The sequence below is a fragment of the Neofelis nebulosa genome, chromosome 3 (genome assembly GCF_028018385.1).
Source record: "Neofelis nebulosa isolate mNeoNeb1 chromosome 3, mNeoNeb1.pri, whole genome shotgun sequence".
Lineage (NCBI taxonomy): Eukaryota > Metazoa > Chordata > Mammalia > Carnivora > Felidae > Neofelis > Neofelis nebulosa.
The window spans coordinates 163,785,067-163,800,466 of NC_080784.1; the positions used below are offsets into that span (position 1 = coordinate 163,785,067).

Sequence of the window (15,400 nt, forward strand, 5' to 3'; positions counted from 1 at the left end):
AGGGTCGCAACATTTTAGGGGTCACAGACACCGTTTGCAAATTTGATAAAAGTTAAAGATGCTCTCTTTGGAAATGAATGCAGGTGCACAGGCACACATGATCTACACATTAATAGCTAACACTTGCTGAGGGCTCGTATGTGCCAGGCACTGCCCTAAGCATTTGACTTAGAGTCACCGACTGAATCACCCAAGGCAACCCAGGAGATGGGTACTATTATCAGGTCACTGTGACCGATAGGGAAACCAAGATACAGAATGGTCAAGTCACTTGCCCCAAATCCCCACAGTAGTAAGCGCTGGAACCAGTACTCACACCCAGGCGGTCTGGCTGCAGACTTTGTGCTTTCCGTATTGGTCCCAGGAGCCCATTCGTGAATCTTGTGGGCTCCACATTAAAATATGGACGCTGGGGATGCCTTGGTGGCTCAGTCGGTTAAGCGTCTGGCTTTTGACTTCGGCTCAGGTCATGATCTCATGGGATCAAGCCCGGCGTTGGGCTCTGCTCTGACAGCATGGAGACTCGTTGGGATTCCCCCTTTCCCTCTCTCTCTCTCTCTCTGCCCCTCCCCCACTTGCACATGTGTACATGCTCTCTTTCTCTCAAATAAGTTGACTTTAAAAAAAATGTTTAAGGGGCACCTGGGTGGCTCAGTCAGTTAAGCGTCCAACTTTGGCTCAGGTCATGATCTCAAGATTCGTGGGTTTGAGTCCTGTGTAGGGCTCTTGTGCTGACAGCTCAGAGCCTGGAGCCTGCTTCGGATTCTGTGTCTCCCTCTCTCTCTGCCCCTCCCCTGCTCATGCTCTCTCTCTCAAAAATAAATAAAACATTAAAAAAATTTTTTTTTAATATTTAACAACAAATATGCACACTGAATGGCCAGAAGCAATGCCTAGTTTCAGAGCTTCAGTGAGGAAAGGTGAGTGAGTCAAACGGGGGGAAAGAGCACGTACGCTGCCTTTGGACACGTAGTTTGAATCGTGCATGATGTCCCTGGCCAGGCCGAAGTCACAGATCTTCACGATTTTGCCTTGCGCCAGGAGGACGTTGCGAGCAGCCAGGTCCCGGTGGACACACTGTGTGGGAAGGGAAGAAACAACAGAGTCTGTCCATCTGCCGCCAGACCACCTCACCCCTGCAAGGTTGGCCACTTCGTGGTGGTGCTTGGGGCTGCCCGGGACACCTCAGGGAGGCTGTCCTGGAGCAAAGAGCTCACGGCCTGCAGGCTCTCATCCCGGCCACCCCCACGAAGGAGAAGGCTCTGGAGCAGAGTAGACGCCTGACGAGACCGGACGCCCTGCCACACTTCGGGGAAAGGGAAGGGAGAAGCAGCCGTTGCTACAAGCCTCTGCCAGGCCTACCACGCTCCAGGCCCGGATCTACAGAGAACTCCGTTCCGGGAACATACTCACATTTTTGGAAGCCAAAAATTCCATCCCTCGTGCCACTTGATAGGTAAAGCTCAACAAATCCAGCAGAGTCAGACCTTCTGAGTTATCGTCCAAAAGGAGGTTTTTGACTTCCGAGTCTGCAGGAAAGGAATTAAGTGTGTTGGTGCCGGAGGACAGCGTGAAACGTCACCCATGGGGGGCTCTCCCACAGGGCTGCGCAGGCTTGTCCAAAGAACAAATCTAAAATTATTTTCCTATAGTGTTTCCAGACCTCGCAGGTGGGGATGCAAACCACACAGAGGTTCTACCATTAGAAAGAAGTATGCCTGCAGAAATATATATCTGGGGTGTGTGTGTGTGTGTGTGTGTGTGTGTGTCCATAGGGACCAGTCTAATGGGGTCTCACACATATTTTGTTGTTTGCCTCCTATATTTCTTTTTTCAACCTTAGTTAGCAAGTCACATAGTCACCTTTAAATCTTACGTGATGAATATACATGAGGGCCCTTCGAAAAAGTAGGTTCTGGGGTGCCTGGGTGGCTCAGCCCGTTAAGCATCTGACTTTGGCTTAGGTCATGATCTCACGGTCTGTGAGTTCGAGCCCCATGTCAGGCTCTGTGCTGATGGCTCAGAGCCTAGAGCCTGCTTCAATTGGATGGATTCTGTGTCTCCTTCTCTCCCTGCCCCTCCCCTACTTACACTCTGTGTGTGTGTCTCTCTCTCTTTCTCTAAAAAATAAATGAACATTTAAAAAAAAAGTAGCTTCTAAGAATTGCCTGTCTCTTTTCTTGTTAAAGCCACCTTCATAGTATTTGGCTTCTTTCTTGTATTAAAGCAAGCCCCAGTTCCCTAGAGGGAACGATCTTAAAGGTCAGTGCCATTGACTCTGCGTTTAGTTCCTTTTGCAACTTGTCCACTTTGCCCAGTTAGTCCCCTCTGGAAGGGTCCCAGGGTTTTCGAGGAAGGAGGTAATCTAGGCCAGCCGTTCTCATTTCTTTTTGAACGCTTTCAGGCAAGTGAAGAGTAGTGCAACCATTCATATTTTTCCAGCCAGCCAGGAGAAGGCCAGAAATCAGGGGCGTGCCTGCCAACAGGGCCCGGGCTGAGCATGAATCAGGTTCCCCTGACATCTGGAGCCAGGTCCAGCCTGGGAAGCAATGTAAACTATTTTTAACAATACCGGAGGGGAGAGGAAGCACTGTTCTGACAGCTCTCATTGGCTAATCTTTTAAAAGGGCTTGGAAATTCCCCCATTTGGCAATGAGGAGTGAATGGAACTTGGAACTGCAGCAATGGAAAATATTCTCATGTATGGAGCTTTGCAAAACAAGCACATTCTTTTTTTAAATGGATTTGTACCTTTCACTGAAGAACCCCGCAAGCATGCAGAGCATATCAGTGATTTACAAAATAATTTCCATGGCAGCTCAACATTTTTTTGCATTGACCAAGGGGAGGGCCCAGACCCAGGAACACAAAATCGAGGGACTGGTCAACCTCAGACCCAGCAGGACGTCCTCCCCACTCCAAGCCTGGGATTAGACGGGGACCTGGAAGGGTCTCCCCGCAGCAGAAGTGGGGTAGTCCATCTGCTATGGGCATCGGTTAGGCTCCCTGGAGTTCACAAATCAATGCCACTATGCCACATGTTCATCTGTTTTGAAAGATTAGACGGGATCTTCCTTCAAACAACGTTCAGTACAAACACTCAACACCCTTGTCAGAAAATATAACCTTAAATTGTCTACCTTCCAGCTTCTATCACAAAGTGGATATTAGCAAAGCCAAAAACAAGGGCTACTGAACTCATCGATATCAGAGACTTATGTGATTAAAAATTTTTAAATACTATTGGGAACCAATATAAGGTAGTCAACTTTTAAATTTACCAAGTAAGGGCACTGAGGGGGAAAAAAAGACATCAATTATCCCCATACTTTCATTAAAACACACACACACACACACACACACACACACACACACACACACTAACACCAAAGAAAGGAAGATCGTTATATCAGAATAAATAATTCCTTAGAAGTTTTACATTTCAAGTATGAAAATGCATTGCATTAAGTTTGTCTTTATTCTTGTTCTTCCTTTCAAGTCATAGCCCAGAATGTTCTGAAGACACGTCACAGACCCACTTGTGCAAACCTGCATTTAGGGACCACAGCCTCACAGTCTGACTTACCCCACCTGCTCACCTTCCTCTGAGAATTTACCACTATCCGAAAGTAGAGCATGCCTATGAAACCCTCTGCAAGCCAAAAGGGCATAAAGCAAAGAAGCAAATCCTCTTTGGATTGATTTCTCTCGGCAAGCGAAAACAAATACTCACGTGGGCCTTTCATAAAAGCAGAGTGGCACGAACAAAACTTGCGGAGAGCAGGGGATATCTGAATCGTTAAGGCACTAGAAGAGGCAAAGAGGACACACTGACACTTTTACCTGACGTAGATTTCTTCTTATACGAGGCCGGGCGATCATACAGCGATCTCTGGATGTCTGAGTATTTAGAAACCTCTTTCCTTTCCAGCATGGGGACATACTGTGTGGTATCAGCTTGCTTCATGTCCATATAGTCACCATTGTTTTCAAAAGATAAAATAACATAACTGTAAAAACAGAAAAAGAAACCTGATTCAGGGTGCCCCTCGGGGGTGGTCATTCAACATTCAGTAGGGGACGACCAGGTGCCTACTGCGTGCAAGGTAGTGTGGTGAGTAGGGGGGCGGCCGGGGTGAGCAAAAGCAAAACCAATGTGTACCCTTCACGTGGGGTGGTCTGGTAGATGAGATGAGCATTAATCAGTAATCACACAAACACACGGATCATCTACTCAGGTGTGTCTGTCCTTATTCTTGCTCCGTTTTACAATAAACAGGCCACAAACCCGGACCACACGACCACATGGCTCGGGCAGACGTTTCCTGCTACTCCATAAATTCAGTGCCAGTTTGGTGTCCGTCGAGTAATTCGATACAAAGGGAACTTGTACTTTCTGATCTTACGGAACTTGAAATCTACAGAGATCTTTATAGCCTCCTGTAAGTTCCTGCAGTTACGATCACTACCACTGGCTTGATTTATAGCTGCAATTACGGGTCTTAAGTGGAACACACAAAAACAGCAAACTGGCCCCCAGAATGAGTCCAACTTTTGCTTCCATTCAAACCTTTCAGTTAGGCCTCCTCAGGTGATATCTGGTCCAAAACACCAGCACCGTGTCATGGGATGTACCAGCACGTGTCACCACCATGGGATGATGGGCAGGGGAGCTGGACTCTTGCCACCTGCCGGCCCTGAATCTGCAGACGCGGATTCTATCGCGACGTGGGTTCTCCCCAATTGTAACACAACGATTCACGGCAACGTGTCCCTCTGCACCCACCTCCGTGTGCTTTCATCAGCAGGGTTCAGCCCAAAAATGTCCAACTCTTTCTTTGGCTTCTCTGGGTGTCGGCTCAGGAAGCTGTCCCTATTCTTATGCAAATAGTTGACCAAATCTCCATAGAAGCAGTACTCCGTGATGATGTAAATAGGGCCTGTGGGAACCAAGGCCAGTTTAGAAATGGGTATGAAAATGAAGAAGAGAAAAGTCATGAAATGCTGTTCACGCTGGCGAGAGATATCGCTCAAAAACAATGAGCTTCCATTCAGTGGAATCCAGGCAACTCCATTCACGGACTTACACTTGTGGGCACGTTTGCAGGGAGAGAAGGAGGGTTTAAAAAAGTCTGGACAGGGGAGCCTGGGTGGCCCAGTCGGTTAAGCGTCCGACTTCGGCTCAGGTCACGATGTCACTGTCCGTGAGTTCGAGCCCCGTGTCGGGCTCTGTGCTGACAGCTCAGAACCTGGAGCCTGTTTCGGATTCTGTGTCTCCCTCTCTCTGACCCTCCCCCGTTCATGCTCTGTCTCTCCCTGTCTCAAAAATAAATAAAACGTTAAAAAAAAAAATTAAAAACAATAATAAAATTAAAAAGTCTGGACAGGGGAGCCTGGGTGGCTCAGTCAGGTAAGCATCTGACTCTTGACTTTGCTCAGGTCATGATCTCACAGTCATGAGATCACTTGGGAGGCTCTCTCTCTCTCTCTCTCTGCCTCAAAATAAGTAAACTTTAAAAAACAAAAACAAAAAAGGGGGTTCCTGGGTGGCTCAGTCGGTGGAGCGTCTGACTTCAGCTCAGGTCTTGATCTCACAGTTTGTGAGTTCAAGCCCCACGTCAGGCTCTCTGCTGTTAGTGCAAAGCCTGCTTTGGATCCTCTGTTCCCCTTTTTCTCTGCACCTCTCTCTCTCTCTCTCTCTCTCAAAAATAAATAAACATTAAAAAAAAAAAAATCCTGGGCAGTCTTCCCAACTATAGATCTATAAAAGATCCCTACTCCCAGGTCAAGAAACCTACCTGACTTGGTGCAGGCCCCCAGCAAGTTCACAATGTTTAAATGGGGCCCCAGATGAGTCATTATCTTCAGTTCTGACATGAGAGCTTGTTTTTCACTGGATCTGGCTGTGGCTGTTGAAGAAATAAATCACGTATCAGTTCAACTGATTTACTTCCCAGAAAAAGCCAGCAACATGGCTTTAATCCTGTGATTGGATATCATTTTATTTAGCGAAGGGTCTAAAAGAGAAACACACAGTGACTTGGTCTAGACTCTGATAACTAATCCCAAGTCTTCAGGGAAAAAAGAAGTTCCAAAAATAACAACTCTTGATTTTCCAACATACAGGCAACAAGAATAATTTAAATAACCCGACTGAGAAAAGAGTCTAACTACCCATGAAACCTAGAGTCGAAAGAACCAAGATCTAGTCCTAAGTTTGGCATTTACTGGCTGTGGGGTTTGGAGCGATTCACTTACTATCTCCATTTTCGAAGAAATCCCAGGATGGGGCACTTACGTTTTAGCATCTTTACTGCTACTTTCATGACAGGCTGGGACCGGCTCAATCCATAGGCAGTTCCTTCGACCACTTTCCCGAACGCACCAGATCCCAGGATACGACCTGTGGGCAATCAGAACCACTAACTCAGGCAGACGGTGGCGTCCCCTCAGTTCTATCCCCCATGGCCAGCGTTCGCGGGGGCACAACGGGGGCATTCTTCCAGCGTGGAGTAAGCATAGTGATTCCTCCTAGTCACCATGTCAAGACCAGCACCGAACCCACGAACCCACGGGGAAGGACATTAGCACGATTGCTTTTGTCAAATAACATTTGCAAGGAAAAGGAAAACGCAGGGAGGAATAAGGAGGGTGCAGCTCTCCCTGGGGTGAGCATCCTGTCGGCTAGCTCCAGCGCTGGGCCAGACTGCAGGCTCCCATGTGCTCGTTTTCTGTGGCTCTCACCCAAAACCCCCTGCCTCGCTACCCTTCTGTTCTCCACAGGCATCTTTTGCATCAATAAGTCCTTATCCACTGGAAAGACTGCAGCATTCAAGATATCGCTGATTCCGAGGAATGACGAAGTAAACTTCAGGCTGGTGTCCTAGCTGCCTTCTTGTCAGAAAGCCCAGGCACAACAAAGGCTAAACACGCCCTGGGAGCAAAAGGAAATGGAAGCCGCTGTCCCCACTCTTAAAGAGCTCACAGTCTAAATTTTTTTTAAGGTTTTATTTTATTTTTTGAGAGAGAGAGAGAGAAAGAGAGACAGCACGAGCGGGGAGGGGCAAAGAGAGAAGGAGACACAGAATCGGAAGCAGGCTCCAGGCTCTGAGCTGTCAGCACAGAGCCCGACGCGGGGCTTGAATCCACAAATGCAAGATCATGACCTGAGCCAAAGTCAGACACCTAACCGACTGAGCCACCCAGGTGCCCCCAAAGAGCTCGCAGTCTAAAAAGGAATGCTTCCCAGAGTGGCCAGCCCCACCATGCAGAGCCAAACCAGGAAAAGACTCAGCTCATAAGGGACTAATAGCCAGAAGTAACTCTTTTTTTTTTTTAATGTTTATTGATTTTGTGAGAGAGAGAGAGAGAGAGAAACACGTGCCAGCAGAGAGAGGGGGAAAGAGAGAGAGAATCCCAGGCAGGCTCTGTACTGTTAGCATAGAGCCCAAGGTGGGGCTTGAACTCACAAACCATGAGATCATGACCTGAGCCGAAGTCAAGAATTGGATGCTTAACCTACTGAGCCACCCAGGCGCCCCGGCCAGCAGCAACCCTGACTGAATGTTTTCATTGTCGGAAGCTGCACCCGGAAAGGTACTGCTTCCCTAGCAACCTGGAAATACACAGAAGCAGAGAGAGACATAGAAATGCCTCTTAGCATATTAGGGATGCCGCCCTTTTCCACCACATTTTATTACTTTTAAGTTCCTCGCTCCATTTTGTAAAATTAGGGGGTGGTGGTGGGGTGGGACTGGCAGCAGAGAGAGATAATAAAGAAAGCTAAATTCCCAGCTGTAACATTTGAACTTGGAAGTAGCTAGGACACCATATTTGATTTCAGCTTAAGTAAGTCTCTAAGAAGACCTAACCTTGCCATACTCTGGAATGAGACAAGTGGATAATTAAACACTGCCTCTGGCATCCTCCGAAGTACATACCGTTAGCATATTCCTGATGACACAACTTCTAGCTCTTTCATTTGTCTTTGTCTTGTTTTCATTCATTCTGAATATGACTTAAAATTAAAAAAAAAAAAAACCCTTGGACTAAAACTTCATGTAGTTGGTCTCAGCTCAAGATTGCAATAGTTGAAAAGTTTGTGAGAAGTTGGCTTGATTATTTTTACACGTTCTGCTTTGAAAAGTACCTACTTTATTTATTTTGAAAGACAGAGAGAGAGAGGGAGAGAGAGAGAGAGAGAGCAGGGGAGGTGCAGAGAGAGGAAGAGAGAGAATCCCAAGCAGGCTCCAGGCGGTCACCGCAGAGCTCGATGCAGGGCTCGAACCCACGAACCTTGAGATGATGATCTGAGCCGAAATCAAAGAGTCAGACACTCAACTGCCTGAGCCACCCGAGCACCCCCAAAAAAGTACCTATTAAATATGTATATTCTAAAGAAGTATCTAATACATCCTCAGAATGTACTGGATTAAAATACCCTTTGTGGTTGTCCTCATTCGTTTCTCATCTCTTTTCGGTCACTGAAATTCGCCTCATTTTCAATTTGTGTCATTCCCAAAGCAAAGCCATTTTGCTTGTTACCTTTGGCAGAACCTCCTCATATTCTCTTCTCCTCTTGTAAAATTTTCTTTAACCATAATTTGCTACAGGACAAGATTTAAAAAAAAAAAAAAAAAACCCAAAACTACTGCGGTGATGCAATTAACTCATTTTCAAGACAAAAATACTTCCGACGGCCAACTTCCATTGCCTAGCTCTTGCTAAGCAAGCCCAGATCCCTTATTCCTGCACAAGGCTATAAAAAGTAAAGTTACGTAGAAATCAAAAGGGAGTCTTGGGAGATCAGCCGGGTAGGCGCTTACCAAGCACTAGTCCATCTCTTGGAAACTCCCATCTAGAGTCATAAGGCAGCTGCATCGGGTCCACATAAATATATTCATGTCCATCGGGGCTGATCGATTCAATGACCCTCCAACGAATTTCATACCTCGGTTTCTGTAAACGACCAGGACAACTAGCTGGTGAATTACCAAAGTCCAAAGGCACCAAAGCTTAACTACAGCAAGGCGACCACACACAGTAGGACCGAGCGACACTTTCGTTCAACACGGAACGACCGAGCTCCTTCTCTGTGCCAGGCACGGAACTAGATTGCGCTTCTCCTTGTTCGTATCTTTCGTTCTCTGAAGAAAATATCTACCTGTTTCCAAATGACAACCAGGACAATGAGGGAGATGATCACAATCACCAGCAGGACCAGGACTGCAGCTGCCACTGTGAGTTCAGAACGCAGCGCTGGAGGAGAAAGAGGCATGGTGAAGAATTCGCACAAACGTGCCAGAGCGCAGGAAGGCGAGGGGGGTGTGCCTGGGCCGGAACTCTCACACCGCTGGTGGAAAAGCAGGAGGCTGCCTGGCTTATTTTAGGGACGGGCGATAGCATCTCTCCATCACCTACGCTCATGAAACCAGTCCAGTCTCTTCCCTTAGCAGAGAAAGGGACAAAATTCAATCAACTCCGTGCAGGTGCACAAAACTGCGCAAAATGCCATACTTCCTCCAAGTGTGCCACAGCATTAACATTCTAGACAGAATGTGAACTGGGAATATAAAGACTGACAAATGACACTGAATGCTGTGTAAGCTCAGTTTATTTTGAAAGGCTGCAGTGTGTTTCTATCACTTCTGGCTTCATTATTATTATTATTATTATTATTATTATTATTTGTAAGAATTCAACCTGTCTCAAGGGTTGTAAGGAGCAACAAGGCAGAAGATCCTCCTTCCCCCTCACCGCCCCTCCCCTCCCCCCCTCAGACTAAAGAGACTGAGCGGCTCTCCTGTTAGACAAGCAAAATGCCTAGGATGCTTCTGCGAGATGCAGTTTGGGGTCAAACTCTGAAAGAAAAGGGCTCCCATATGGATGCCCAGAGAAGGCCCTTTGAGAGCATTCAGAGCTGAATTTCTGCCTTGGGGCCTTCATTCCTTTAGAACCCCCATCTGGGACTCGAGGTTCTGGCTGAGGGAAGAAGGGCTGAGCTGATGTCTAAGAGCAACTCACTGGGAGCCACCAGCTTCAGCTCTCGGTTCTCGGCTCCAAGAAGATTCTTGGCCAGGCATCGAACGGCGATGGTCTCCTCCACTCTGGTGAACGTCACTCGGCCCTCCACAGTACTCCTGTCCCGGCGGTGGACCTCCGTGATGATGTTCGAGATGTTGTTCGCCAAAACCGTCCATGAAGTTTCGTTATTACATCTGGAGAGAAAGAGGACATCAGTGTAGAGCCAATTATCGGGATAATGGAGGTGACTGAAGCAGTGAGACTCCTTTAAGGTGACAGGCAGTTCCGACCTTGCCTACATTTGGGGGTGCTACAGGTTGACTTTCTCATTTTAGGCACATAATAACGCTAAAACTTGTTTGCACACGCCCAAGAGAGAATAACCTGTAGGTGGATAAATGAAAGGTAACTGTTGAAACCTACACATAGGTCAACCTACAAGTTAACTAACTTGGATTTAAATTTAAACGAAAAAAAAAAAAAAAAAAAAAGAATAGGGGCGCCTGGGTGGCTCAGTCGGTTAAGCATCCGATTTCAGCTCAGGTCATAGTCTCACAGTTCGTGAGTTCGAGCCCCGCATTGGGCTCCCGTGCCGACAGCATGGAGCCTGGAGCCTGTTCCAGATCCTCTGTCTCCCTCTCTCTCTGCCCCTCCCTGGCACACTCACTCCCTCTCTCTCCTTTCTCTCTCTCTCAAAAATAAAATAAAAGCATTTAAAAAAAAATAATTAAAAAAAAAAGTTGACTGTTAGGAAGCACACGAGGTAGAAATAAGTTCAATCAAATATAACTACCAATCCCAAGTCTTGACCCCATGAGCAAACGGAACAGTTCCACCTCAAGAATGTTTAGGGACACCTGGGTGGCTCAGTCGGGTGAGCGTCCAACTCTTGATTTAGGCTCAGGTTATGATCTCATGGTTTGTGGGATGGAGTCCTGAGTTGGGCCCTGAGCTGACAGTGTAGAGCTTGCTCTGGATTCTCTCCCTCTCTCTCTGCCCCTCTCCTCCACTCACTCTCTCAAATAAATAAATTAATTTGAAAAAAATAATGTTTAACCATCCCCATTTTCCACCCCTTGAAAAAGCCTGGCTCTGTCCTTTTCTCTCCACTTGCACTGTCAACAGCCCATGAGATGTCGCAAGGTTTGGAGTGATCCCTGGCTGAGTTACGAGACCTAGATTCCGGCTTTCATCAAAATCTAAGTCCAGGCTCTCAGCCCCAAGAAGGGGAAGGTCCAGGAGTCTCAGCCTCCAGCAGAAACAGTCGAGGCAAAGGCTTCTGAACACAACCAGTCACCACGGGTCAAAGTGTGACCATGTCGCTCAAGTGCCCATCATGGAAGGTTCACAAATGGGGGGTATAGGAGGAACCGGTGGGGTAACTCCTGCCAAACAGCAGGCAGGCAAATGACGTGAGCAGTCACATGGGCACTATTTTCATTTACGTTCCCATGCCAGTCTAGCCTGTATAGCAAATAAAGTTCACCATATAAGAAGTGAAAGGTGAAGTGGGCCAGGATAGTAAAAATCCTCTCATCGCTGTAGTCCTTTAAGTTCATCTTCTTTCCTTTTATTTCTTTAAATTTTTGTAAGCATTTTTAAATTTATTTTTAAAAGACAGAGAAAGATAGAGCGTGAGCAGGGGAGGGGCAGAGAGAGAGGGAGACACAGGATCCGAAGCAGGCTCCAGGCCCTGAGCTGTCAGCACAGAGCCCGACGTGGGGCTCGAACCCAGGAACCGTGAGATCATGACCTGAGCTGAAGCTGGATGCTTAACCAACTGACCCACCCAGGCGCCCCCATCTTCTTTTCTGATTAGGGACCTTTTGAGAATCTGGGGAGAGCCACGGACCTTCTCCTTACGTCTCTTCACGACCACACAAATGCACATGCATACATAACGTGCACATGTGCACACCAGGCCCAGGTTTCGAACCCTACCTTGTAGTTTATTGAGACTTACGCCAAGTAAGAATCACAAATACAAAAAACAACAATAACAACAACAAAAAAAAACAAGAAAATAACCAGCAAGAGAAAGAAAATGCATTTGAAGTTCTTCCTATCAAGGAGGAAACATTCTGACCACACATGGAAAAGAAACATCTCGTTTCCATACTTCTTAATATCCTTGCAAATCATCCACTCGATATCGGGAAGAGGTGTCCCTTCTGCTGTGCATCTCACAGTCTGTCCCCCGGTGGAGCCATGGTGGTCGTCGACCAAGTCCAGAATAGACGAGGGAACTGCAAGAAGGGAAAAGAAATCAGAACGGGATGGCCTGTGTCCCAGAACTCCCATGAAACACAAGTTCAGAACTTGTCCACGTGGCACTTGAACCTACAGAGCAAGTAACCGCCCAAGAAGGGGCTGAAAGCAATTATGTGCATAATAATAACGCTCCAGTCTGGGCAGACCCACTTGGTTAAGAGCATTTTCACAGTTTCAGTGTTTGGGGATTTGTATCCTGTGGTGTTTGAAATCTGGAGTGAGGAAAGCAAAAAGCCCCTGGGGTTATTTGGCTTAAAAGGCAAAGAGGGCTCTTAAAATTGTATTACAGCTTAGGGTTCGACTAATGGATTCAGCTAGAGTATAATCTAAAGCAGCATCTACCAAAGTACCTCTGTGGAATGTGACTACGTTTTAAAGATTTAAAAAAAAAAATTTTTTTTTAATGTTTATTTATTTCTGAGACAGAGAGAGACGGAGCATGAGTGGGGGAGGGGCAGAGAGAGAGGGAGACACAGAATCCGAAGCAGGCTCCAGGCTCTGAGCTGTCAGCACAGAGCCCGACGCGGGGCTCGAACTTACAAACCGTGAGATCATGACCTGAGCCGAAGTCGGTCGCTCAACTGACTGAGCCACCCAGGTGCCCCTAAGAGACTTTTTTTAATCCATGATCAAATAATTAGATTTTTTTTTTAAGATTGTATTTTTAAGTAATCTCTACACCCAATGTGGGGCTCAAATCCATGACCCCGAGATCAAGAGCTGCATGCTCTACTAACGGAACCAGCCAGGCGCCCCTGTGGTCAAACAAACTAGAAATATGCCAACACCTCATCACAGATTTACTGCGAGGGTCAACTGACCCCACCTAAGACAGTCCCTGGCACAAGGTAGGCACCTAGGTAAACAGGTGCTGAGCCTGAACGTAAACAGACTCAGGCACTCCCTCCTGCTAAGGGCTATTGTCCAATATCTTCAAGGGAAGCTAAGCAAAAAGGCCGAAAGTCTCCGGAACAATCTAAAGATCATCTGGACAAAAAAAAAAAAAAAAAAAAAAAAAGCATCATTTTCCTCTTCCCAGAACTGGAGGTGCCAGACTGAGAAGCAGGTGGTGTTGTAACCTAGGAATTCCCCAGTCAGGGTGCTTCAGAGCAGAGCCGGGAACTTCCCAGAACTGCGTGAATTCATTAAGCCCAACAAAGCTTTCCCTGACACGTGACATCTACACCCCCTGCTTCTCCCATGAAGTGTTGCTTTTCTCTCCGCGACCTGGGCGAATAGTGCCAAACCCTCCCTGGGGGACACCCGTGCACTTATTCCCTGAGCTGACATTACCTTTGTACTGCCCTTACACACCTTGCGTTAAGAGTTCGAAAGTATAGCTCTTCACGTCGTCTTCATTTTGGACGACAATAGTGTAATGGCCGCTGTCTTCTTCCTTCGCACGGATCAGCTTTAATTTGCTTCGATACCTGACAAGAAAAATACTCTGTCTCAGCAGGTCGTAGCCAAATAGATTCCAGCCATTCAAGCAGTTACCACGTTCAATTTAAATTTTGTTTTTGTAAAAAAAAAAAAAAAAAAGGGAAAACAACTTATTTTCTTGACCACATCATCACTTTTCTGGGATTTTCGGTGCACTTTCTACATGTTGAAGGTCTGACTTATAGACACTTAATTTTTTTTTTTTTTTTTAAGTAGGCTTCATGCACAACATGGGAGTCCAACGCAGGCTTGAACTCATGGCCCTGAGACCAAGACCTGAGGTGAGATCAAGAGTCAGACACTTAACCAACTGAACCAACCAGGCACCCCAACACTTAATTCTTTTATTTTTCTTTTATTTATTTTTCTTTAACGTTTATTTATTTTTTTGAGGGAGAGAAAGACAGTGCGAGCAGGCAAGGGGCAGAAAGAGAGGTGTCAGCACAGAGCCCGGAGCCAGGCTTGAACCTATGAACTGTGAGATCATGACCTGAGGTGAAGTCGGACACTTAACCAACTGAGCCACCCAGGTGCCACCGACACTTAATTCTTAAACAGAAGACCAGACATCTTGAGATGAGGGATAGCTTATGTGGCTAGAACACTGATCAGCTCTGGTAAGGCCTGACTTCTGAATGAAAGTAGACATATCCCACCAACTTCCCTTTAAAATAAAAAAAAATCTTCATGTTTACCTTTTAAAAAACACTTGCTTCTCCTACATATCCATCGTTTAGGTGGTTCAGCCAAACAATGGGCCACCATTGGAAGAAACAATGAGGACATGGTCTATAAACTCATATGGAGAGGTCGCCAGGGTATAACATTCCTACTTGTTGGTATTTGCTTAAAGAAACTCTGGAAGGTTTCAGAAGAACCTAATGAAACTAACAGAGGTATTTCTCTGTGTGGGGAGGCAGGGGGACCTGGGAAAATGGTGACAGGAACGGAGTGAGGCTTCCTATAATGCACTGTCTTGATGTCCGAATGTTTTGAATGCACAAGATTCCATCACCTATTAAAAATAAATACATTAAGGGGTGCCTGGGTGGCTCAGTCGGTTAAGCGTCCGACTTCAGCTCGGGTCACGATCTCGTGGTCCGTGAGTTCGAGCCCCGCGTCGGGCTCTGGGCTGACGGCTCAGAGCCTGGAGCCTGCTTCCGATTCTGTGTCTCCCTCTCTCTCTGCCCCTCCCCCATTCATGCTCTGTCTCTCTCTGTCTCAAAAATAAATAAACGTTAAAATAAATAAATAAATAAATAAATAAATAAATAAATAAATACATTAAGAAACTCCATTTCTTCATACTTTACTAAAGGGAAGTCTCCCCTAAAGACTTCTTACGTGTGTTATAAATGACATTTGGCTCTATGTATGTACATCAATAAAGTACTGGCCCATTTGATTTCTTTTCCTTCTTTATAAAACATCACAGCAGGAAAAGGTAACGGGATGGAAGGGGGGAGAGTGCTGGTCAGGAAGCGAGGAGACCTTGGGCATTACTGCAATTCTCCATGCATCAGCTCCCTTATGTGTAGCATGGGATAACTGTATGCATAGTGCACTGTCATTTTCAGAATTAGTTAAATGAAATTATATGTGTGAAAGCATCTTGAGGGCTCAGAAGTACCCTGTAAATGTCGAGTCGTCTAGCCCCAGGTGC

At 46.4% G+C, this 15,400-nt stretch overlaps 1 protein-coding gene across 6 annotated transcripts in view; it reads right to left on the reverse strand.

Moving 5' to 3' along the window:
* The window catches only part of PDGFRA (platelet derived growth factor receptor alpha), a 51,512-nt gene that overhangs the window by 13,493 nt on the left and 22,619 nt on the right, over window positions 1–15,400 (reverse strand). For all 6 annotated transcript variants that reach the window (XM_058722564.1, XM_058722567.1, XM_058722569.1 and 3 more), the window contains exons 8-18: window positions 13,609–13,724; window positions 12,143–12,269; window positions 10,024–10,217; window positions 9,164–9,258; window positions 8,826–8,958; window positions 6,299–6,403; window positions 5,799–5,909; window positions 4,787–4,940; window positions 3,844–4,010; window positions 1,414–1,529; window positions 955–1,077 (exon numbers count right to left, since the gene is read on the reverse strand). In XM_058722564.1, the coding sequence (XP_058578547.1) occupies window positions 955–1,077; window positions 1,414–1,529; window positions 3,844–4,010; window positions 4,787–4,940; window positions 5,799–5,909; window positions 6,299–6,403; window positions 8,826–8,958; window positions 9,164–9,258; window positions 10,024–10,217; window positions 12,143–12,269; window positions 13,609–13,724 (1,441 nt within the window). The remainder of the gene's footprint in view (window positions 1–954; window positions 1,078–1,413; window positions 1,530–3,843; window positions 4,011–4,786; window positions 4,941–5,798; window positions 5,910–6,298; window positions 6,404–8,825; window positions 8,959–9,163; window positions 9,259–10,023; window positions 10,218–12,142; window positions 12,270–13,608; window positions 13,725–15,400) is intronic.